The sequence below is a fragment of the Copadichromis virginalis genome, linkage group LG12 (assembly GCF_057382275.1).
Source record: "Copadichromis virginalis isolate Kocher_CV1m ecotype Utaka linkage group LG12, C_Virginalis_male_GT1.1, whole genome shotgun sequence".
NCBI lineage: Eukaryota > Metazoa > Chordata > Actinopteri > Cichliformes > Cichlidae > Copadichromis > Copadichromis virginalis.
In genome coordinates this window covers 35494697-35519888 of record NC_140629.1, presented here as the reverse complement: position 1 = coordinate 35519888, position 25192 = coordinate 35494697, and the positions used below count along the sequence as shown (strand labels likewise).

The window sequence follows — 25192 nt, the reverse complement described above, 5'->3', positions numbered from 1 at the left end:
TTGCGCCACGGACCGGTTTATGCCCGACAATATTTTCACGGACCGGCCTTTAAGGCGTCACGGATAAATACAACAAAATAAAACTAGTACCGGTACCGAAAAAAAGAACATTTATTCATAACACACGTGAAAAGACCCAGGAAAACCGAGTTAACGATAAAAACGATAACAAAATAACGCTGAAAACCGATAAAAACCCTGAAAACCATACATTTCACACCTGAGCCTCAACTCTCGCGGCCTGGTACCAAGGGGGTTGGGGACCGCTGTTTTAGAGAATGCCATTTCTAACAAATGAAGCTAGGCTGACAATGGGTCAAGCAACAGGACATTACCCGTTACAGTTAAGCACAGAAATCTACAAAATGACTGAAAATAAAAAGAATCAAGTTGTTCAGTGGGCCAGACCTCAACCCGATCAAAATGCTGTGATGGGACCTCAAGAGAATGGGTTAGTAGTAAAATGAGTCACAAAGCAAACCAGATTGTCATTTGATTGCATTAAAAATACTCCAAAATGAATCAACAGCACAAACCTGGTTTAAAAGTCTGATTCAGTCACTCACTTAGCAAACACGAAGCGCTAGCAGCTGCAGCTACATGTCTCAGCATCCACCTGCCTGTCAAAGAGGACACGACCCTAAACTTAAAACTGGACATTTATGACAGGAGTCTGTGGAGATGGACTCACTTTGGGAGTCTAAGCCCCCTTAGAGCACCTTTGGTTTTCCAGCCCTGAAGGCTGTGATGCCTAAACCTGCAATGCTTCGATCCCGTTTTGTGGTTTAGTGTTTTTATTTTCTTCAGTGTTGTTTTTTTGGTAGTTTTCTCTCTGTTTGTTACATGTTTTGTTTATTATCATTTTATAATAAAAAAAGTTTAATATTATTACCTCCTTTGATGTTAAGCAAAGCTTGTAATAGTAAAGTTTCATTATTGCTCAAGGGTTAAGTTGTTCTTGGGTCACAGTAACCTGATTTCTATTACAAGTACTCTGTTTATGGTCTAATTTACATCCTGTTGTACATTAACAACTTTTTTCCCTTCATTTCAACTCATTTCCAAATGAGCGATTGCTATAATTAGTGTGCAATTTTCCTTTTTTCTGATTTTCCTCATTGCATAATCTGGATTCTCTTTCAGCTGGGGATGTTTTAAATTATTTAGGCTGAGGTCATAAATCAGGCATTCTTCTCTTTTTTTCCTCTTCCTGGGAATTTAATGTCTTTGTTCATTTTTCACTTGTTCAAACAAATGAAACTGAACAGTTTTCCTTCTCTCTCTCGTCTCTCAGTCAGCAGTTTCTATACGTTTGTTTTTCTTCCTTCACACTAACTGCTTCTAATTAAAACTATCGCTGCCATAATCTCATTACGTGTAATCTAATCTTGACTCACTCATGTGTCTGTCAGACATTTAGAAAGTGGGGGGAAAAAAACTCCTCAAACTTCTCGTTGTGGGATCATTTGTTTGGCTTCAGAGTTTGGATCAGTTTCCCACGGTGAAAAAAAAAATCCCTGTGAGTGATGTCTGAAGGCTCGCCTTGTGTTTGTTTTGGTAAAATTTTGTTGAATCCTCACAGGAATAATTTCAGAAATCAGACTGGAAAGTTTGAAAATGCAGCTTGCAGACTGACAGAGAGGAGGTCAAGGCAGGGCTGTGTGTGTCACACATTATTAGCAGTAAGTAGAGGCAGCTGGTGATTGAGGGATGGACCATCCTGTGTGACAAGAAGATAAAATATTTAAGCCGTGTGAAGGTGAAAAACTTCAGAAATTATTTAAAAATGGAATTTGGGAACAGGGATCATTTTAATCTGATTAATATCCGATTCTCGTCTGATCAGCACCTCTGTGACCACTTAAAGGTTTGACAGTAACAACTGACAGCACCAATACATGAAGGGTAAACACCAAAGACTGTATATAAAAGATGGCTGGGGTCTTCGTGATGTAACCATTTTCTTTCTAGATACATTTTGAAGGTTCAATGTTACCATCATGACCACTGATCATGCCGTTTTTGGGAGCCATACGTGATCATATTTGTTAGATACAGTAAAAAACTTTTCAGCTAATGATAGCAAGCTAATAACACCTTCAGTCATTTTTTTTACATTGCTAAAGCTACTTTCATAAACATAATTTAAATTTAATTAATGGAAAAGAGAATTTTCCCCATCAAGGACAAACTTTTTGGACTCCTTCACAAGTAAATCATATCATCTGTAAATATAATGTAGCAGCAATAAATCCAGATGGATGAGTTATAAAAAAAGACAACAAAGAAATTCTATAACGATGATGTTACAAGAGGCTAAAATCATTTTTGTACCAGACCAGTTATTTCTGCTCTATAACAGGACATTTGGAGAGACTCACTTCTGGAAAGAGCCTTAAGCCAAGTCGGCTCACAGTAGTAATATTTTCTGTGCAGAGATGAAAGCGCTGTCAATTTTTGTTGTAAACAAGACAAATTTCAAGCTCAACAAATTGCCGCGGACATAAAAGTGGTTACATTTTTCTGTCATCCCCAGAAAGTTAATGTAGTGCAGGTGATTTCAGCAAACAATGTAAGACAATAAGATCACAGAGAGCATCATGGGTAAGAATCAAAAGTGGATGTCAGCTTTATTTTCCTCTGGAACAACGTCTTTTTGCTATTTGATCTCATTTTGTCAATCTTTTTAAAAAATGGGAATGGGAGGAGGGAGGGGAGCTGAGGGAATCATGCAAACAAGATTGAGCTGAAATTGGAGACTTTCTGTTTGACATTACAGAGCAAATGATTATCATCATCATCATCATCATCAGAGGCCCCAAGTAAGTTTCACTTTCTGTTCAGGTCATCATCAGAGTTTAACACTGAAAATGTCAGAAGTAGGACTTAGAACACAGAAGGTAAATCTTTATATTGCCTAAATTATTATTAGAATACTTACCTATTTAATTAGAAACATCTGTTGGAGCTACATTTTTCTCAGGTTATAGTGTTAAAGTCCGGCTTCTGGATTCTGAACAAGAAGTGAGTTTGGTCAAAGTTTCACTTTAGTCCCAACTGATCCACAGTTTGCATCTTTCTATATACATCGTTGGATCAAGCTGCGTTCTGAGTAAAGAGATATTTCTCTCAGGTGCAAAACTGTTTTACTTTTAAGAACACAAACGAGTCTGTAAGAGTTTGAGGGGCACCTCTGTCCAGATGCTCGACTGCCCAAACATCTGGATTTATTATCTTTATTGCAGAGGCTGGAGGCTGCCAGTTGCTAGGTGAAGTTGGATGCTAACAGGGTGCTGCACCAAATCCTCCTCATTGCTTTGGTCACTAGCAGGTTGCTTCTGTTGCCTGCAGTTTGCACAGAAGATGTGTCTGTAAAAACAGTTGCCAATCAATAGTGAAAGAAATAGAACCATTCACCTGCAAAAATAACAGTTTTCACCTTTGGAAATATGCCGTGTCAGCACTAATTTCATGGTTTTTTTTACTAGTTTCTGGTTTGCATCACACCTTTTGGTTTTCTGCACAATTTACAGCTGAGAGCAGTAACCTGATAGAGGTCAGAGGAATCCCAAGGACGTGTTTGGTGTAGCAATGTCCACCAACCAGTGTGGGGTTTTTCTCTGGTAACCTGTGGTTTCCAGGTGGATTCTCACTGGTTTCTAGGCCTGTGTGACTTTAGCGAGGATTCTGTCGTCAGCCTTCACCAACTGGTTGGGGAATAAACATTTTTCCAATTTCTCCAGGCCTGTGTGAGGTCTAAAGGTGCTCCTGACCTCTCTGAGACACGCATGTGATAAAAAATAAAATAGTTTCCCTGCAGTGAAACATCTGTTTGAGTTTTGGTTTGGACAGCAGAGTTACATCCACTCGGCCGGTCTTTGGAAAGAGAAGCTACAGTTTTCAGATTATTAACATTATTAAAGCTTTTTTAACGCTCAGGCACAAAAACCTATTTGGTGTTCATCTGGTATTAAATGTGCTTTTTACCCTCAGTCGTTTTAATAGAAAGTGAATCGTTATGACACAGGACTATTTACACAGCTGAGATCTGAGTGGATTCAAACTTGCATTGCGTAGCAAATATACTCTACCAGACAACATGATAAACTATTCTTCAAAACCCAAAATTTGTTAACATGTTTGTGCCTCATCTGAGATAAAAAAAAACAAACAAAAAAACCCATGAACTTAAGAAATGTTTAGCATACGAAAAAGAAATTAAACACATGCTGTCAACTTCATATTGAAACTTTTTAAAAAATGATTATTTCATCAAGAAAAAAGAAATTTCAATCATCGCATCCATCATCTCTGCACTATTTCCCTATTTTCTTCATCATCTCTAATATTAAATTATAAACATTTTAAAACAAAAGTGCCTGAAGCATGATATGAGGAAAAAGATAAATATAATTTGTTTCCTTTGTCCTTTCTTTTTTTTGTCTGTTTTTTGTTTTGTTTTTGTTTTTTTACAGTACATACTCTTTGTATGGTGTTCATTTTGTGATGTAAAACTCGAGCGTCATCCTCAGACGTTCGAGTCGTTGCTCACTGTTTGCTTTGGTCGCGCCCTCCTTTGGCATCACTGTTGCAAAAAGAAAAAAAGAAGTAAAGCTACAGACAGACCATTAGTCTTAATATTTTTGGTATTTCATTGTTATTGTCCCGGTTTCAGGAAAGAGTTTTCTTTGGAGGGAACCCTGTTGTGGATTCCAAAACGTCCCCAATAAATATTCAAAAGTTTGTTAGTCCGACTCCTCCGTCTGAATCTCTGCTGAGAAAAAAAAGAAGGAAAGAAAAGAGATCTTTGGTTTGGTTGAATCAGGAGTTTCTCCAGCAGGATGAATGTGGCTTGAATGCTGCTCCTCTCCAGAATTCTCAGTCAGTCAAGTCAAAAGTGTAAACAGTCAGACAAACGTTCCCACCAAGACAGATAAATCTGAAAAAAGTCTTAAGTAAAGACCCCCATCCACACAGAAACATCGGGAAAGCATGAAATCTGTTCCCTCTCTTCCTGTGTGCTTTAATAAAGAGCATTCAGTTTGTTTGCAGAGACATGTGACCTCTACTGTGTGTTTTCAGAAACACTGGACATATCCTGATATAAATCTGGTGACAGTTAAAATAACTGTTTTTTTAATGGTCTGCATCACTCAGGAGAGAGAGAGGCCCAAAAATGAGCCCAAATAAAAAGCAATAGTTGGTATTTATTAGGGGACCAACACATTTAACTCCCTCTGCTGGCATCAGCTAAGACCTCCAGGGTAAAACCATCCTGATCCAGAATCAGCTACAAAGTGAGGATCTGACATTAGGAGCTGGTTATTTATGATACACTGACTCTTCTTCCCATCATCAAAAAAAAGTCTGCAATGGTCACGGCAGACAGCGCCAGCTCCCTGAGCCAGAGGTGTTTTTCCTGTTTAAAGGGAGTTTTTCCTTCCCACTGTTGCCTTTCTCATAGGGATCATCTGATTGTTGGGGTGTTCTCTGTATTATTTTAGGATCTGTACCTTACAATATAAAGCGCTTTGATGCAACTTTTGTTATGATTTGGTGCTAAATAAATAAAACTGAACTGAATTAAAAAGCCGTATCGTGTCCGTTAAAATGGGCTGATCTATTGGAAGCTAACAATGACTGGTGGAGAGTTTGGACATAAATGCCACAACCAGCAGCTTTTCTCTGTGTGTTTGCAAGTTTTTTACTTCAACCGCAGTCAGGTGGGTCAACACGACTGAAAAGTTACAACAACCATGACACTTCCTCTCATGTTGTTTGGTTTAGAGCTTGTTGGAAAGCTGTTATTGCATTACTGTGGTAACTTAAGGTGTTGTCATCAACTTAAAAGCAAGGAAAGGTGAAACAAATGTGATCGTAAATAAGACCAAAGTGATTCTCACACTACACTGAAATGATACTTGCCCAAAAAAATTTACCATACATTCACATTTTGTTGTTTATCCCTGGAAACTCCTGGAATTTGCAAACTTTATTTTTAATCCACACATTTAATTTAGTGCAGGTTGGACCCAATTAACACAGTGATGCTCCTCAGGAGCTTTATTTCTGGAAAACTAAATTAGAATTAATATGAAGTGAGCGTCTTGGTGTGGATGGAGGTCCAAAACTGAAGAAAGAGTCACATTTTCATATTGAACTGTCTTAATGTGGACGTGGTCTCAGTCGGGAAACAGTCGGGGGTTAATCCACCTCGATGGACTCGCTGGTCTCGTTCACGGGTTTGCACTCGTTGGGAAGTCGCTGATGGCGGCTGAGCTGAGTGGCCTGTGTGAAGCTGCGGTCGCAACGCTCGCACCTGACGCACAAACAGAAAGACGCACAAAAGACAGCGATTAGAGGAGTCTGCACGTAGAGAAGCCTGAACAGAGCTGAGGAGAAATACACTTTAAAAGGCAAAACCTTAACATCTGCTGACGCACATGTACACAATCACGCGCACGCACACACCTCCCTGTTAACCCTAATATCCAGTGACAGTATAAAGTGTGTGTGAGGCCCAGCGGAGCAGCAAGCTGTAATTGTTGCCCTGATCCTCACAACCTGACCGACAAATTACACACAGTCCACCTGTCAATAATCTATCAGGCGGGCTGAGGAGGGTATTCCCATCTCACACACTTTAACACACACTCAGATATATCCAGGCCCGATAAGGCAGTGTCACTGTCACTTTCAATAGAAGTAGAGAAGAGAGGGAGCTTTTAGTGTGCGCTGGAGGGGGGTTAGGGGGCAATTTAAATGTATATGAATGTGTGTGTGTGGGGGGAGGCTCTTCAAAGAGAAAGCTGTGTGGAGATATTGGACTTAACAGCCCTGAAACAAGACTAACGTGCTCTCGGATAGATAGATAGGTTGAAGGGGAGGGAGGTGGTGTTAGACACAGGAGGAGAAACAGTGTGGACTGGACAGCGGTCGTTAGGAAGCTCTTTAACCAGAGCTTTTCCTCATTAAACCTCATAAACACGACACAGTTTTCTGATACAGCTTCTGCCACTACATTCATCACAGGGCCTGACTTTCTGTCTCGTACATAAGGTGATCACTGCCATAAACCGGCAGCAGGATTATTGGATGCAGGGTTGCTCAACTATAGCAAAAAACACTCATTATTTAGGTCAATATTTATAATAATAAAGTTATTTATTCCTTAAGCTTTGTGCATTTGCTGAACTTTTTAAAAGAGTATTTATCTGAGATTGCATATAAAAGATGGATGTAGCCACAGTGAAGTCAGCCAGTGTGTTTGTGTTGAAGTCAGTTCACATGTGGACAGCTAAGACACTTGTAAGCTGGATGGGTGCAGCGCACAAAGCAACAGCATCAGCATTATTCCCTCCGAAATGTTACTAAACCCACAAACTCTGTCATGATGTCTGGTTCAGTGGCTTGAGTTTTTTGAGGGAAGACAGCTTGTTGACTGCTGCCTGTGTCAAGATCCTTTCAATTCAAGTTGCCACAAGCTTCAGTGAAATCCAGGTTAAAAAAGAAGAAGAAGAAAAACTAAAGAAAAACCTTATTGAGCCCATACAGTTATTAAAGCTTTCTCCTTCTGTGAAGGTGGACATTTTAAAAAGGAAGTCTTTAATGATTATCTCACTTATGGCCTCAGCTTCAAGTGAAGTATATCTCAATTTCCGAACGGGGAATGCAGGGACGATATGGGTGTTCAACCATCTAGCGTTGACACCATTAATGTGGTGGAAAGTTGCAGAGACAGTCATCAACTGCCAAGAAGAGCAGGACAGGTTAACTGAACTGATGTCTGACGACGGGTCACATTTGTAGCTTTTTGGATTTGGTGGTTTTATGGTCGCTCTAATTAAAATCAAATGTTTTTAAATGTGTTATTTAAACGGTGTAATTTTAGCTAATGTTGCTGATCTGACTGACCACTGTAAACCAAATTTCATCCTAACATTTTGAATAGATTACTGTCAAACATGTTGCTCCTGGGCGAACCTAAACCTTAAGGTCTCAGAGAGAAGCATTTACCATGAAGGATCATGTACTTTGCATTCAGTTTTATTCCAAAACGTCTGCAACAGCTGAGACCTGAACTGGTTCTCCCCATTTTTTTGACACATTTTGTAAAAGCAGCTCTAGATTGAAAGTACATTAAAACAATGAAGCTTGTGAAACACGTTTTCAGTGGGTTCCACCTATGTTAATCTGCTTGGGTCCCTGTAATGTAAATTTCAGCATCAGTCAGAGCGTGCAGCGGTCTGCACAGACATCCACCCGCTTGCCTGTTTTCAGGTGTCCAGACAACGCTGCAGCGACTTCTGCCTTCTCATTACTTTGTCTGTCACTCTTAAATAACCAGTTTCTTTAAAAAAAATAAACACAAACTTCTGTTTAAGCTTCACCAAAATTTGTTTGACAGAAACTGTTAGCTCGCCCCATCACATCACAGGATATGAATGTTTTTCTGTGATCACATGAATTTAAAGAAGTCCTGTATGTTTATATATATTACATATACGTGTGTGCGTGAGGACCAGACTTTGAGCTGATGGATCTGAAATTATTCTCATTTTCAAAATTTTCTTGCAGCACAAGAAAAAGAAAACAGACCCCCGACTGCTCTGCCATTAAGGTGGATGTTCCTGCTGTCATTCGTCTGTGAATTTACAAAACCACAACAGCTACGGACTTCAAAGCTCCTCTGAAGCTTCTCTGTCACAGCGACTTATCCAGGTACGAAGACGGCTGTCCTGCACAACAAAGAGCAGAGCTGAAACGAGGCAGCTGCAGTCCGCTGGCTATCGACCAGCGGGCGTCTGTTAGCGGCCGCCGCCTCCATTTCTCAGCAGGGAAAAATAATGTTGAGTTGTTGTCCTGACAAAATGACAGAGGCCGCTTTAATCACTTTCCCTCAAGGATCAGTGAAGTTTCAGCTCACCTCTTATCTTAATCTCATCTGTACGGATGTGGATCGAATGCGAGATAAACAAGTACAGACTGTGTTCAGTCACAGACTGATAGAAGCTGAAGGGCTAGAAGAAGTACAGACGAAGTCTTCATTTACAACAACGTTCAGCACCGAGACCGAGCAGTTCAGACAAACTCTGACCACACCTTTACTTCAAAATCAAAGGCTGTGTTTGTGGGAAACGTGCAACTCTGGTTAGTAAGATCTCTTTCCTGAGGGAATATTTTTGAAAATAAATCATGATCTAACCATGCATTCATGTGGTGTTGGATTAACTGGAAAAGAGAATTTCCCACTGGGGAAAATCCACATGAACACCACCTTAAAGTTGGAACACTAACTGGGAAAGTCTGAGAAATTGTTGTTGAGCTTTTGCAGTCACACATTAAAACATGGCGGATGAAAGACAATATTTTGTTGAGTGCAAGAAACTTTTTCAATTATTGGCGCAAAATGCTCAAAACTTGTTTGGGCAGCACCATCGAAATGAAATTTCACGAACTGGTCTTTAAGGTGTCGCGGATAAATACAACAAAATAAAATGATACGACCAAGACAAAAACTGTGGTATTTTATAAATATAATGATAAACGCAAAATTCACTGTGTAATTGTGTAACTTTATTAGCAGCGTCCTCCTGAAATGCGCCAACAACACTGAGAGTAACATCCTCCTCTCTGCCCCTTAATGGTCGCTGTGGTAACGCGTAAATATTTCTTTCAAAATAAGACACACAAAGCGCATGAAAATATATAGGAAATTTATTCATAACACACGGGAAAAGACCCAGGGAAACTGAGTTAACGATAAAAACCCTGAAAATCACAAATTTCAAACCCGAGCCTGAACTCTCGCGTCCCGGAACCAAATAACTCGTCCAGGGCCCGGGTGTTGGGGACTGCTGCTCTGTGTCACGGTCCTGAGTCTGGCGACTCATTGTTTATGTTCTTGTTTATTATTATTCTTTGATTGAGTTAGTTTCCGCTTATACTTTAGTAATTTTTAGATCTCAGGTTTTGTTACTGTCCTTCTCTTGTGTTCCATGTGTCACATCAAGTCATGTCAAGTGTTATTGTCCGTTTTTTCCCCAGTCTCCATATTCATGCACCTCCCGTGTCAGTAATGTCTCCGTGTCGCAGTTTGTTATTGTCTCTGTGCTCCATGTTCTCTCGGTCTTCCCTGTCAGCCGTGTCTCCTTGTCAAGTCTGCGTTCCCGTGCCTGTGTTCAGTATTTCCTGTTTTACTTTGACAGTCTGGTGTTCAGTGTTTTCAGCTTTGCTTCCGCCCTTTCTCGTTTGGTCAGATTAGCCCCAGCTGTATCTCACTCCTGTTTCCCATTCCCTCGTTACTCCCTGGTGTATTTAAGCCCTGTGTTTTCCTCTGTCCGTTGTCACGTCACGTTACCCGTTTAAAGTGCTTTATAAATAATATTAAATTGAATTGGATAGCTATCTAGTTTCCAGTTTAGATTAAGTTTCTGTGAGTTTTGGGTTTTGTTTGATTTTTGCTACAGTGCAATAAAGCTGCTTTTTTATTTCATCTGCATTTGGGTCCTTCATCCTGCCTGCCACACAGCGCTGCATGACAAATAGATTCAACAAATGTTTAAAGAAACATTGAAAAAATGTTTAGTTTTCCTAATTTATTACAAGAGGTAATGACTCTACCAGCATCCACTACACAAAAGCATAATCTCTGTGTGCTGGCTATAGAAATAGGCATTTGTTAGTCCTAAAGCATAGTACATATTAGTGTTTTGGGTTTTTTGTCAGTGTTCGCTCACTCTGAATGCTGTCTCTATGCAGCTTCACAGTAATAGAATCATAAATATAATGTACTAAGTCAAACAACTTTCTGTGGTCTCCAGGATGACATTTAAAGCTAAGACGTTGCTTCTCTGAACAAAATACAGAAGAACAAAAAGCGGAGCAGAGAAAACAGCAGCACGCTTTGACAGCCTGCACAGTCCAGTGAGCATCAGCACCGAAAAGCTGCCGACCACACAGAATCGCGGCCTCCATCTCCTCAGTGGGAAAATAAAGTTGAGCGTTTTCCTCCTGACAAAGTGACAGTGGCAGCTTTAATCTATCCGCTGCACCGTCCGAAAGGAGATAACTCCCCGAGGCCATCGATCCGCTAAAGATTTCTGACGCACGTCCGTGATTGTCTTTGTCCCGCTCTGCCTCCACCGAGACTCTGAAGTGCTGATGAAAAGGTTCGGGGGTTTCCTCTGATTGCTTATTAAGAATGCTGATTTGGTTTAACTGAATTTAATCGCCACCGCTTGTCGTTTCACTTTTTACACCATGATCTCTTGTTCCTCCTTGCTCTCTCTCACTCATCCTTCTCGCCTCTTCGCTCTCCACGTCAATGATGACTTTGGATTTCTCTGATTGCTTATTAAGAAGGTTAATTTGATTCTATCCCCGTGTTCCCCCGATGCCAGTCCTTTAGATTTTGCACAACTCAAACATCTTATTTTGCTTTCTTCACTTTCTTTTATGTCTCTTACTCTTTGGCCCTTCTGGCCTCCACTTGAATGCTGACCTCTTGGTCCACTGGAGGAATCCTTATTGTCCTCTGTTGCTGATTAGATGACAGGATGACAACAACAGCATCCAGAAGCCTCGAATTGCAGCGTGGCATGCCCTCTAATTATATTAGCCTTAACCAGCAGAAGAAAATGGAAATGAGTGTGGGGAGATTCATTACCGGGCTGTTAACAGATCCTGTATTTACACTGGACAATCTGCTGATGCCCTCTGATTTACAATGAGGAACAAACAAGAGAATTTCCTCATAGTTTAACGTTACAGGCAGCCAACAGTAAAGCATCAAAGGTCAGAGGTCACAACAGACATGATGGAAGTGAATGGAAGCAAATATTATCACGAATAATGAATAATAGAAAAGTGATTGAGAAAGTAGTAAGGGATAAAAAAGCAGTTTGCAAATGACTCTTATTATGATTTTGGTTTTTAGGACCAGAGCTAAATTTAGAGCTGAAGACCAAAAAGAAAAATGTAGACAACAAATCAACTGGTTTCTAAACTTCTGAAGCGTTTGGTAGTTTCAGTGAAAATGTGTTAGCCACCATCACGTTTGATTTTTGGAGGCAGAAGTGATGCGTTTGGATGGAGTGCTAACTTACCAGCTAACGCTAACTAGTTTGGTGAGCAAGCTGGATGTAAGTGTGTAATGCACAGACTGATAGCGGCATATTAGTGCTTCTTATTAGTGCATCAAAACTGGGGCATGGACTTCTTAGATGGTCTTTTCTCATTTTTAAACTCCAGTGTCTCCTTCACATACCTTTAGATCAGGGGAGGGGAACTCAAGCCCTCAAGGGCCGGTGTTCTGCAGGTTTTAGACGTGTCCTTGATCCAAATGGCTAAATTAGCTCCTCAACATGTCTTGAAGTTCTCCAGAGGCCTGGTAATGAACTAATCATTTGATTCAGGTGTGTTGACCCAGGGTGAGATCTAAAGCCTGCAGGACACCGGCCCTTGAGGCCTGGATTTCCTCACCCCTGCTTTAGTTGGTCAGTCCTGGTATGTTAACAGCTGCCAAAGTAAAACTGTGACTCAGTTGGAATATTTACCTGTAGATAATCTGAATGGCCACTCTAGAACCTGCAGCACCATTGGAGGACGTGTTGATGTGTCTCTCCAATATTCATGAACAAGAACCTGAGTTCCCGCTGCTTTAGTGCATATTATTTATTAATTTATTTACTAAAGCATATCTGTGTACATCTGTTGACAACAATGAAATCCCAACCCATTTACTACCATTTTATATTTTTTTTCTTTTGTGCAAGCTAAAACCTTCAGGACTTCAAGCCCTCGGTGGCTCACTTTAGTTTTCTTATGGTGACGTAATTAGCAATGCTAATGAGAGAAAGCGTTGGTTTCAGGAGTGCTGGGGGAAATTGATTTAGCATCCAGACAAAGCAGATGTGACACTCTTTAAAAACATATTAATCATTTTATGATTCTACAAATTTGATGTCAATGACATGAAATCATTCCATTGATCTGTATCAGACTCATATGGGAATATACACCATAATTGCTTTTATTACTGATTTAAAAACCTGAATAATTTACAAGCTGGTGTAACAAAATATTTAGATTCACAGTTTAGTACCTGCTATTAGAGAAGTTCGGTCAGAGCTTTATTTGTTCTAAATCGTTCTCTGCTGTACCAACATGGGTCGCTGTTGATAATTACCAGTTTATGGGAACATCAGTTGCCATCCACATTAAAAACAATCCATGGTGCCTTTGACATTTTGAGCGGTTTAGCGGATCCCTGAGCGTTATATTGTCCTCTGTACAGTTTATTCAATGACCTCAAAGACATAATTATGAGAGACACAGAAAGACAGAGACAGCGCTCAAAGTTATGGAAGTGAAATTATTGGTGTCAAAAGTATAATTTTCAGGAGAGGAAAAACTTATCTGGGACAAAGTCACCCAATATATCTAAAGGTGAGACTTGCTTCTACAATAATTTTGGTGGTGACAGTTAAGAGCAAGTCGAGTGGTATTAGCTGGGTTGTTTGCCGCAACAGGTGGCAGGTGGGGGCAAGGTGGGTGGATTTTATGGGTGTTTGGGGGTACTCACTGTTACTTACTTGAACGGCTTCTCTCCTGTGTGTGTGCGGATGTGGTTGTTGAGCGTCGTGGCGCCAGCGAAGGCCCGGCCGCAGTATCCACATTTGAAAGGTCGGTCGCTGGAGTGCGTCACTACATGGTTCCTCAACTCTGAAGGCTGAGAGAAGGACTGGGAGCAGTGGCCACACTGGTATGGTCTGAGGACAAAGACAGTCGGATGAAAGAAGAAAACAGAAGGTGTGTGCGTGCGGGAATGGCTTAAATTCACTGCCTTAAATTTGCATTCTTTCTAACAGTCAGCAGGGGGCACCATTTGTAGTTGCAAAAAGAGGACTGCTACTAGTGCTCACTTTATCGAAAATGAATTTAGAATATTATTGTAAAAGGCGAGATTTTAAACTAGTGATTGAGGCGAGGTCATAGAGGATGTGAGCTGAAGCTTCATTTTCTCATAGACTTCTACACATTCACATCCTCTTCAGTTACCTGAGATGTCTCCCCCTACTGGCCATGATGTTACTTACCCGTAGGTCTATTGGTAAGATCATATTTTATTTTGTTAGCTCTGTTACTTTGTGACTCTTGTGCTCCATGTATTAATTTACCACGACATGAAAATTCATCAAAAAAAGAATTATTTCTTCATCTTCCCCATGAAGATTCTTCATTTTTATGGGTTTGTTCCACCTTTTCTGTTGTTCTTCCATTATCACAAAGAAACAATGATGCACAGATGAATTTTTCTGGGTGCTTGTAACTGGAGTGGAGCAACGTGAATTAACACAAAATGAAAATTTGGAGACATTTTGTTTACATACAGAAAAACATGAGCCTGCACACATTACAGCTCACTAAAAAGCAATATATATGGTCTATAAACACACGCAAACAGGGGGCGGGGGAAGTCGGACACTGCTCCGGTAACCATGGCAGCCTGACCCTCATCAACAATGCAGGCCTAGATCATGACTGGACCATTTATCATGGTGTGTGTGTGTGTGTGTGTGTGTGTGTGTGTGTGTTTGTGAAGAATAGCAGTTACACAGAATGAGATAGAGACAGTAAGAGAACAAGAAAAGAAGAGATATATTAGGTTATTGTGTGTCAGTGTGTGTGTGTGTGTGTGTTTGGCCCAAATGGGAGTTAAACAAACAACCAAACAGAAGCTGTGTGTCTGCTAATAGAGTGTCCTGCTTCCATACAGCAGCAGATCTAATCTCACACTCCTTCCATTCGCTGAGCCGAACACGCAGCCAGCTGTGAACATTATCGAGGTATTTTGTTTTCACTTACAGGACACTTCAGCCTCTGCTCATATCTTGCATCTCCTCTCTTTTCCTCCATTATCATTTTCAGGCTCTGTGTGCAAACCTCTGTTTCCCACATACAGACTTTACTTAGGCAGCCCGCCCAAGCCTATATGTTGATGCTTTTCTTTATTATCTTTTTGAGAGGATAATTTAGTACTGCTCAACCCTCTGCTAAACAAACTCACCCCGGCTCTTTTCTTCACATGTTTTCCTTACAGGCTGTCTCACTGGCCACATTGCTATCTGTGTAGGTTTCTTGATATCATTTAGCTACGTCTTCAGAGAGGATCATCGTCCACCTCCCTGATGGCAGCAGTCCCTTCATCTGATCTGAAAACTTACTGAAGTGGAGAGTCAGTCTAACCAGAACACAGCAGCTGATTATATTGGTCCAATATATACATTTATCTGTAAGTATTTTGAAATGTCACTATTTACAGAGCAGAGACTTGTAGCAGTAGTATTTCACATGCCTTTTTTCTTCCACAGTTTGGTTTGCACATTGCATTCCAGTTTTATGGACTGCTTGTTTAAAATCACTAAAATTGCAGAGTGAGACCTGAAACAAAATCAAGCTTCGAGGCACTCCATGGCTTTGACACAGCACCACAGGAGGATGTGGGGTTAAAGTACATAGAAAGTCAGTTAGTGCCGTGTATCAGTCAGTGTGCATTGATGAGCCGGGAGCTCTGAGGTGATTAGCTGCTGTGTGTCTTCTGTCAGTCACATTAACGACCTCAGGAGTACACTGAGGATCCCGTTTTTAAAGCTACTTTAAAGACAGGGATCAGGGACGCTCTGGTGATTACCATTGGTACTTTATCTGCTACAGTCACACTTTAGCTAAGCATGGATATTATCATTAATTACTTTAATGAGTGTTATGGCTACTTTTACTCATTGTAATTGTAATCAGCATTATTATTGCGTCAAACGCAGGTGGGGCTCCTCTGTGTTTCATTTGCTGGTTCTTCCCATGTGTGGATTTTCTCCAGGAGCCTGGGAGACATTCAGGCCCAGGATATAAAAGAACCAGAGCTGGAGCCTATCCCAGCTGTCATAGCAACCTCTCACCCCACGAGAGCAGGGTTCACCTTGGACAGGTTGCATGCTCACATTCACACCTACGGCCAGAGATGGGCAGTAAAACGTTAAAGGTAATGCGTTACTGTAATCTGATTACTTTTTTCATGTAACAAGTAAAGTAAGGGATTACTGTTGAAAAAAGGTAATTAGATTACTGTTACTTTCCCTAATATGGAGTGCGGGAGAGAGTACGACCATGCAGTGTTTAAAGCTTGGAAGCATTTACATCACTTTGAGTTTGATTCCATGAAAAGCGACAAAAACATCAGCGTCCAATGTACTCTGCGTGGGAAGAAAATTTCTTTCTACAGCGAAAAATTAAACTTCTAATCTGAGCAGGCACCTAGCACGCCGCCACGGGAATGTGAAATTTACAGAGAAACCCCCGGATCTCCCCCACTGACATGACTGCTGCGGCACTGGGCAAACCTCCACCTGCCTCACAGGACTCAGTGCTGCTGGATCTTTGAATGTGTGTTTTACTTGCATCTATTTGAAAGAGTGAGTGTAAACACAAAACACTTGATTTTATATGATGGATTATGCAGAAAAAAATTGAATTGGGCTGAAAGGTCTATTCTTTATTATGTATTTAGGTTGTGTGGCATGTTTTTGAAAAGTAACTAAGTAATAAAGTAACAAATTACTTTTGAAAATAAATAATCAGCAAAGTAATGGGATTACTTTCATTGAGAAGTAATCAATAATTAGTAACTAATTACCATTTTCAAGTAACTTGACCAACACTGCCTACGGCCAGTTTAAAATCACCAGTTAATCAGGCAATCATGGAATACACTGCAGAAGGATTTGCAGCTCTCTCAGCTGATTTCGCTGAGAGGTCTCCTCCTTCGGTGGTTTCTTTCTTCCTCTTTTTCTCAAATTTATGGATTAATGAAGTTTATTTTATCCTTTTATGAACCAGGCTTTTAGACCTCTCTGAGACACACTTTGATTTCTTGTCTTTACCATCTTTATCTCTCCGTAGTCCAAAAACATCTCATCAGACTTGTATATCCATCCATCCATCCATCCATCTTCGACCACTTATTCGGGGCAGCAGTCTAAGCAGTGAACCCCAGACTGCCCTCGCCCCCTCCACGTCTTCCAGCTCATTCAGGGAGCACACCAAGTTTATCCAAGACAGCTCAGAGACATAACCTCTCTGGTGAGTCCTGGGGCTGCCCCTGGTTCTCCTCCCAGTAGGACATGCCTGAAAGACCTCACCTATGAGGCACTAAAATCGGTTGGCTCAACCACCTTAAGTGGCTCCTTTCAGTGGAGGAGCAGTATCTCTGAAGGAGATCCCCTTCATGATTTCCTCCTGGTAGGATCTCCCAAGGCAAATTGCACCTGGATGAGGGGCCAGACAAAGAGAAATTCTGACAACCGCTATGATGACTAAAAAAACCCCCCCAAAAATCAAGGGTCCAGTTTACACTGTCCAGACAAGGTCACCAGAGGTAGAGGCTGAAGGTGCAAGCCTCTGGTGGCCCGGTCCAACTAGGCTTAGCCTGAAAACCTACATGAATATATAGAAGCCGCCAGGGGGGCTTGAAAAATGTTTAGTCATGAAGGAAATGGAAAAATGATATAGTTTTTTCTGTTTTTCTTTTCATATGGGTCACTTGGTTCTGTATTACTGTGTAAGCTGTTAAACTGACAGAATAAACTCCCATGTGCTGCCTGAAAATAAAGCGATTTTCATTCTGAAACTAATAAGACAAAACTCTGACATCAGTTCCTTACAAATGGGTAAATACCCCAGAACTAGAATAAAACAAATAGACCAACATCTTCACCACTCTAATAAATCACAAACACCCACAATACCCTGAGACGATGTAGACACACACACACACACACACACACACACACACACACACACAGGAAAGTAATAAGAGTAAAATAGTGTAATATAAAATCGAAAAATTCTCACTTGCAGTTTTCCACATAAAAGGCGTCTCGCCGTGGGGGTCGGTTCATTTATCAGCCGGCCGGTCTATAAGTTCACGCCTCAGTGGGCCGCACCACTATTTATTAGGTGGGTTTTCTATGAAGAGCTGCATTGATTGTGAATAGTTTAAGTTGATGAATGTGTGGATATTATTTATTAAGGCAGCAGGCCGGGAGATTAATGCCCGGTTATTGTTTATTACAGGGAGGAGTGGAGGAGGAGGAGGTGAAGCATAAACACCTCTATCATGCACATAAACACACATGGACACACAGGTATGTGCATATGCAACCAAAATATGGGAACAGACAGGCAAATGCAAATACGATCATTTATGCATAAATTACCGCACATACTGTACGGTCTGGGTTTTATACCAGAAACACTGAACTTCTTTACCATGAAACACAGGGGTGTGCGGATAACACAGAGAGGGGAAAAAAGCTTTAGGAAACTTTAGTTTTTAACAGATTTCACTGGTGAATGTGACACTGAGCACTGAAATGAAATACAGATAATATTTCAAAATATCAAGGTTTTTCCTGGCTTTTAATGGGCGTGCTGAAAACCAGACTCTGCCTATAGCTAAAACAAGTAGTCTGTGTTTCCACGTTTAAAAGGACCCTTTTCCTCTCAATTTCATAATGAAATGTAGCTAGCAAGCTTTCTACTCTTGTTCTATGACAGCTGAAGTAATTAAGAAAAGTGATAGATTGACATTTTTTGCATGCGGGATAAATCCTAATTAACTCCCCAAATAAGTTCCTAGAGGACTGTTGCTGAAACGGCACATTAAATTTGTTTCGAAGGGGAAACAAATTGTTTTACATTTTAGAATAAACTCATATTTTGATGGAAAAATAGGTTCTAGACAAAACTGAGAGTCATTCTAAAACCATTTTAAACCCAAAGTCAAAAAGCATGGGGAGAAAATATTCTCACAAAATAGGGTTGAACTCATCTTTATGACTCAGTGACTCAGATCATGTTCATATTATCAAAACAAAGCACTAGATGTCAAACATATGACACATCATCTCCATTTTAGGGATGCTCCTTGTGACTATTTTACTAACAAACAGGATTTAAAAAAAGTCTAAAAGTAAGAAAACATTAACTAGGAGAACAGAGAAGTGGAAAGTGTATCATGGGGTCTACAGCAGCATAACTAAGTGAGGCTCAGGGTCAGCCGATCAAGCTCTAACTATATGCTTTATGACAAAGGAAATCTTAAACGAAGACAAGGTCTGTCTCTTGAATCAAAACTGGGAGCTGTACAGGAGTCTGATAGCTGAATCCCTGCCTCCCATTCTACTTTACGAAACTCTAGAAACTGTTATGTGATGGCTATGTGCAGGCAGGAAAAGGACCTAAAGTGCAGACTCCGGAGACAGAAAGTAACTCAAAACAGCTTTAATGCTAAACTCAAAAGGGTACCAAAACTAAGACTACAAAATACACCTACACAGCTAGATAAGGGTAGATCGCGACAATGACAAACTGAAACACAGGGCTTAAATACATAGAGGGAGCAATCAGGGAATGGACAACAGGAGGGAAACACTTCTGGGGCAAATCAGAACTGACGAGACAAGGAAGCGTAAACTGATCACACTGAGGTAAGACAGAGACCTTCAAACTAAAACAGGAAACACAGACTGAACAAAGACACAGACTCACATGCAGGCACTACAACAGAGGGAACAGAGACGTGGGACCAGGGCAGACACAGACACTGACTGGACACGGGGGATATAGCGGACAGGGGAGACAGCAACTAAGGATTACACAGAGACAAACCATAAGACATGACTCTAACAAAAACCCAAAGACTAGAAATTATAAATAATATAATGAACTCAAAAACCCTGGGTCAACGACCCAGGCATCCTAACAGAAACCACAAGTAAGCCTGCAGTCTGAGGCTGATATGTCTACTTGGATATACTATCATAACATCATAGATGGAGCCTAATAATTATGTGACAAGAAGGATTTAAAATTTGGTAACAAAACACATTTTAAATGTTGCAAATGCCTGAGAAGTCCAACCTTTATAAACAGTCTATGTACACAGTTGGACATGCTTTTTACAAATATGAGAGATTTTGACTGCAATTTTCACAACTTTTATGTTTTCCAAATAGTGTTCATTATAATTTGTCAGAAGCTTAAGCTCATGTGTCAAAAAAATAGACACACTGGAGAGCATTTCACATTTATGATGAAAAATTCCTTATTTTACTGTCAAATTAATGAATTAATTTGGTATTAATTCTTGTAGGAAGTTGTTATTTCAGTCTTTTCTTCATCTTTGTTACAGCTGATCTCATGAACCTCTCCCCGTTTCTCTTTTTATTGCTACAAACAAAGCTGCTCCATTTGGACTGCTGGCTAACTGTATCACGTCTCTCTCGGTGACCGTTAGCATCAAGTCGTTACTCAGTCCGATTGTGTCGACAGCACAGACAGCCAAATATGTCTAAAATCAACAACGCAACAAGGTAATAAAAACACCAAATGGACAAGTTAATAATGCTTAGTTTGGATACTCGATGAGAGCTAAATCAGCTGCTGTGTTTTTCACGCTTAGCTTAGCCTGTGTGTGTATGTGAGATCTGTAAAATTAGCCATTTTCAACACATCCGTGTAATACGGTTCAGGACAATAAACCTCGTGTCAGCTTTCAACACAACATGTGGTAGGAACAACAGAGTCAGAGTCAACATGTCGCTGTGTCCACACCTTTAACACATGAGCTGATGAAAGAGGCAGCGTGTGTGAGAGACCGACTGCATGCCGACCAGACCTCACTACTGAGACTACATGGGAATGAAACGTTCTGGCTCGCATACATGTTTTCATAGCATCAGAGAGAGGTCAGAGGTCAAGAAGGTGGACAGGCGAATGGAAAGTAAGAGCGTTGCTGATCAGATCTCTCGTAGACTGGAGAGAAAAACATTTAAACGGTGTGTGGTGAAGTGGGAACTTCACACGATGACAAAAACATGCAAATGACTGCTCTACTGCAAGACCGCAGGCAGTGAAATTATGGGCTTAAATTGTGGTCATAAATATTGTGAACTGAGTTTTGTAACCTTGTAAACAAAAATATCTGAAAATTTTACGTTTGTGCATCTATTTGTATGTTTGTAAAAAATATTTACACAAGTTGCTTTTTTTTGTTAAGGTCCAGATACAAACCAAAGAACTACGTATAAAACTCTGCGCTCACGTTCGCTCGCTTGCGTGTGAAATACTCATGACCACAATTTGAGCCCAGACGAAAAGTCTGTCCATCATATTGCTTGTACAGATTACTATGAAGCAAGGGCCTGTGGGTTAGAGTTTTCCCTTGTGACTTCAAAATAAAAGCCTGGGTAAATATAATCACTAAGACTCTAGACAACCTGAGGTTTGCAGTAGCGGTGGAAAAAACGTACAAAAACACTATTTGAAAGTCTATTTTCTAATCAGTTTGTAACATTTTCTTTGTCAATTTTAAAAAAAAATGTACAGATGTTGTAACATCTGTAAAAATTGTAGGATTATCAGCAAACAGTAAACACCACTGTGCTAAAAGTTGCAGTATGATCAGTGGCCATTTAAGGCTCCAAAAGTGAGTTCATCCAAAAAAGCAAACAAAACCAAACACAATGCATCATTAGCATTACCAGGGGTGCAGCTGGTCTGACTGACAGGTGGATGCTCTGCTCTGACTGTAGGTTTCACCTCCATTAATTGGAGTCACTGAACTGGACCTTTTCACCATGTCTCTGCTGCTGCTCCTGCTGCTTTTGGACCTTCTTCAATAGAATTACCTTAGAGTTTGTGCTGTTTTATAGCAGGTATGCATTTGTGAGTTGCACTCATGCAGTTTCTGGATGCAGACTAACAAAGTGAGCGTGACAAGTGTTAGCTTGTAAGATTATTTTTACAGAAGGACAAACATATCTGCTTCTAGATTTAATAAAAACAATATTTAACCACTACATTTCTGACAGCATCACATTCATATTTTTATGTGTTTGGGGGTTAAATCGGTTGCTTGCAGATGATGTTTTCATTTTCTGAGCTTTTAATTTGATTTAGGACCTCAGTGACTCAGTGAATATGTGTGTGTGTGTTTATTTGCAGCGTGCAGTGATGCAGAGTGAAGTGTGTCGATTGACCCGCATGGACTCAGTCTAATCCATATGGAGTTATATCTGTGCTGTGAGGACGTCTCCTCTGTCTGCCTCATATGAAGACATTATTCCCTTGAGACCAGCAGCTATAAATCACTGCTCCCACATCGTCAATACAGAATCAATGGCCCTCTGAACACACATAAAAATATGTATGTATGTGAGTGGAGCACGGACATCCTAGCACAAACAAAAATCACTGGAAGACAACCGTGAACACACACAACTCCTTTTTCTTTTATGTGCTGTTTTTTATCCTCCAGTATCCATGTCTTTTTGTTTCTCTCTGTCTTTTCTTTTTCTTTCAAACCTTATTGACTGATCTATTAGAGCAGAAAGTTCACATAATGTCCTCTCATCAGCTAGCTGTACTCATCAAACCAACCTCATAAAGAAAACTAAGCAAACAGCCAATATTGTGTCATTGTAGATAATGCCTTTTGTGTGTTTTGTCTGTTTTAGTGTGTATGTGGTCAGGGAGTACTGAACATACATTATGGGTATTGTAGTTCAAAAGGAAAACATAGTTATTAAGAAGATCTACTGATGGGTCCCAAACAACACTGGGTGATTTTACCAATTTACCATTTTCTGTTTATACTCAATGATGGATTTCCCGCCATTGTAATATCTGCAGTAAATGTCAGCTTTGAATGTGCATTTTGCAACTTTTTTCACTGATGCATTTATGATCACGCCCTGAATGAACAGACCAATTTTATGTTAAAGACTCAGGATTGACGTGTATGAGTGTTTGCTATGTCTCAGCAATCCGGTCTTTAAGTCTGACGTCATTAGCCGTGTCTGGGCCCAAACTCCGCTGCAGGTCCATAAGTCAACGATCACTGCAGGATCGCTGAGAGTTGGAAAACTGTCTAAATTCTTTCATCTGTAATAAAATGATCAGTGTGGCTGCTCTACCAGGTGTAACAATTAAGTTTAACATCCAGGCATCCATGGAAATCGAATTTATTATCTCTCTGTAGTTAGAAGTTAGCAGGGAGGTAGCTCGCTAGTTTCCATCTAAATATAATATACCATGTCCTGACTGAAGGATTTCTGAAACAAATGAATTAGTGAATGTTTGAGTGGATATGCTAATTGTTTAGCTTCACTTTGACCAGTTAACATGATACATAAAACTAACCTATGTATATGCCATCATTTGCTTTCTAGTGTTTGCTCTCCAAAGCTAGCTGTAACTTAGCTATACAATATGAAGCTGGCACTAGAAGCTTTGTCACATCCAGTGATGGGAATAACGGCGTTACTAACGGCGTTACTTTTTTCAGTAACAAGTTATCTAACTAATTACTATTTCTATCGTTACAACGCCATTACCGTTACTAACAAGAAAATGCGGTGCGTGCGGTCGCGTTACTATTTTTCAACAAACAGACAGTTGAAGCTGTCTTCTGCTTACTGCATCTTATATCAGTTGCATGGAAGTAGCTGTAAGTAATCTGGGCGCTACAGCTTTAAGCAGCTGCGCGCGCTCCCATGGACGGTAATCACTTTCTGCCCGTCGATCACTTTTTGGCACAACACCTGGAGTAAGTGCAAAACAATCACATGAGTGCTACTGTTTGGCTGAAGAAGAATAAAGTAGTCGTCGTAAGCCAATCACTTCAAGACGCCAAAGCAACAAGGTGATATATACCAGTTTTTAAATTGTGGTGATAGGCCACGTAAAACCAGAGTCATGATAAACAATATATACGCGGCGTTTTTCCTGAATAGTTTTGTCACGTTTACTGTCTAAGGACAGCGCTAGCAAGCACTCTCTGCTTATGACCAAAAAATAAATAAACAAATCAAAAAACCCGTTCGTGTTGGTGGAAAAATGCACCATGTCGACCAATCAAAAATGATATGGCAACATGACATTTGGTTGTTTAGGAAGACGGGGAAGTTTTAGGAGTAACTGTGTGTGTGACAGAGAGAGAGCCGAAAAAGAGAGAGAGCGAGTTTTGAGATGTGAGAGATTTGTGACGTTTACTGTGTTTGTAGTGTGTAGTTAATGTGTTGTCTTGTGTAACTACACAGTGTGTAGTGTTGTGGATAGTTTTGTGTTGTGTGTCAAAACAATGAGGTGACTGCTGTCTTCAGGTAGAGAACAGGAGTAATACACCTGCTGTCAGACCTGCAGGTATGTGATTTTCTCCTTTATAGTGGACAGAAATAATTTTTTTGGAGTGGCACAAATAATTTGTTTGGCATCTTATTTAATGCAGAAGACCTGATTGTTATGTAAATAGTTAGGGTAAAAGGTAAACGGCTGCAAATAACTTTGTTTGCAAAACTTGTGCATAGGATTTTAAAATTGACAATTTATATTTGCATTTAAAGTTATGAAATATGATTCAATAAACATGTTTGTGGTTGTTACAGTAAAAAATATTACTTTTTCTACTCGGATTTTATGTTTTTTGTCTGATTTTAGGTCAATTGAGTTAATACAGTAAGTCAAAATGAAAACAATTGTAAATTCAGACACGTGAGGTTGTGCTGAAAAGAATGACATCAATTTTTAACACCAGTTTGTAAAGATATGACCAATTATACCCTGGACCCCAGAAGGTTAAACATTTTTTTTAAAGTAACACAATAGTTACTTTTCAAGTAATTAATTACTTTTAGAATCTTGTAACTCAGTTACTAACTCAGTTACTTTTTTGAAGAAGTAACTAGTAAGAATAATTAATTACTTTTTCAAAGTAACTTGCCCAACGCTGGTCACATCCAAGCTAATGCTATTGTCATTATTCAGGTAGTATTCAACATAGTGATACATGACAGAGCAACTTAATTGTGCAAGGCAGTCTTGTGCATGTCTCAGCAATGTTTTTGTCAATGCCAGCTGACAAATGTGAGCAGCGGTTTACTGACTGCAGTTCACTTAACAGCCACGGGTTTCATTTATATGATGGTCTGAGGGTACACTGAGCTTTCTGCTTCGGTTTTCAGAAATGGTGGCTGAAAATGTCCCAGGCCTCTAAGCACTGTAATATGACCAAACTACATTAAACAAATAAAAGCGATTACGGATAAGCACATGGGAACATTGGTGCATTTTA

The 25192-nt window shown here is 40.1% G+C and overlaps 1 protein-coding gene across 1 annotated transcript in view; it reads right to left on the bottom strand.

Annotated features, from left to right (window-relative positions):
* Positions 1-5150: 5150 nt before the first annotated feature.
* prdm6 (PR domain containing 6) overlaps positions 5151-25192 on the bottom strand; it is a 30862-nt gene continuing 10820 nt past the window's right edge. The window contains exons 2-3 of the mRNA XM_085476295.1: positions 13596-13772; positions 5151-6319 (exon numbers count right to left, since the gene is read on the bottom strand). Of these exons, the coding sequence (XP_085332421.1) occupies positions 6205-6319; positions 13596-13772 (292 nt within the window). The 3' untranslated portion in view covers positions 5151-6204. The remainder of the gene's footprint in view (positions 6320-13595; positions 13773-25192) is intronic.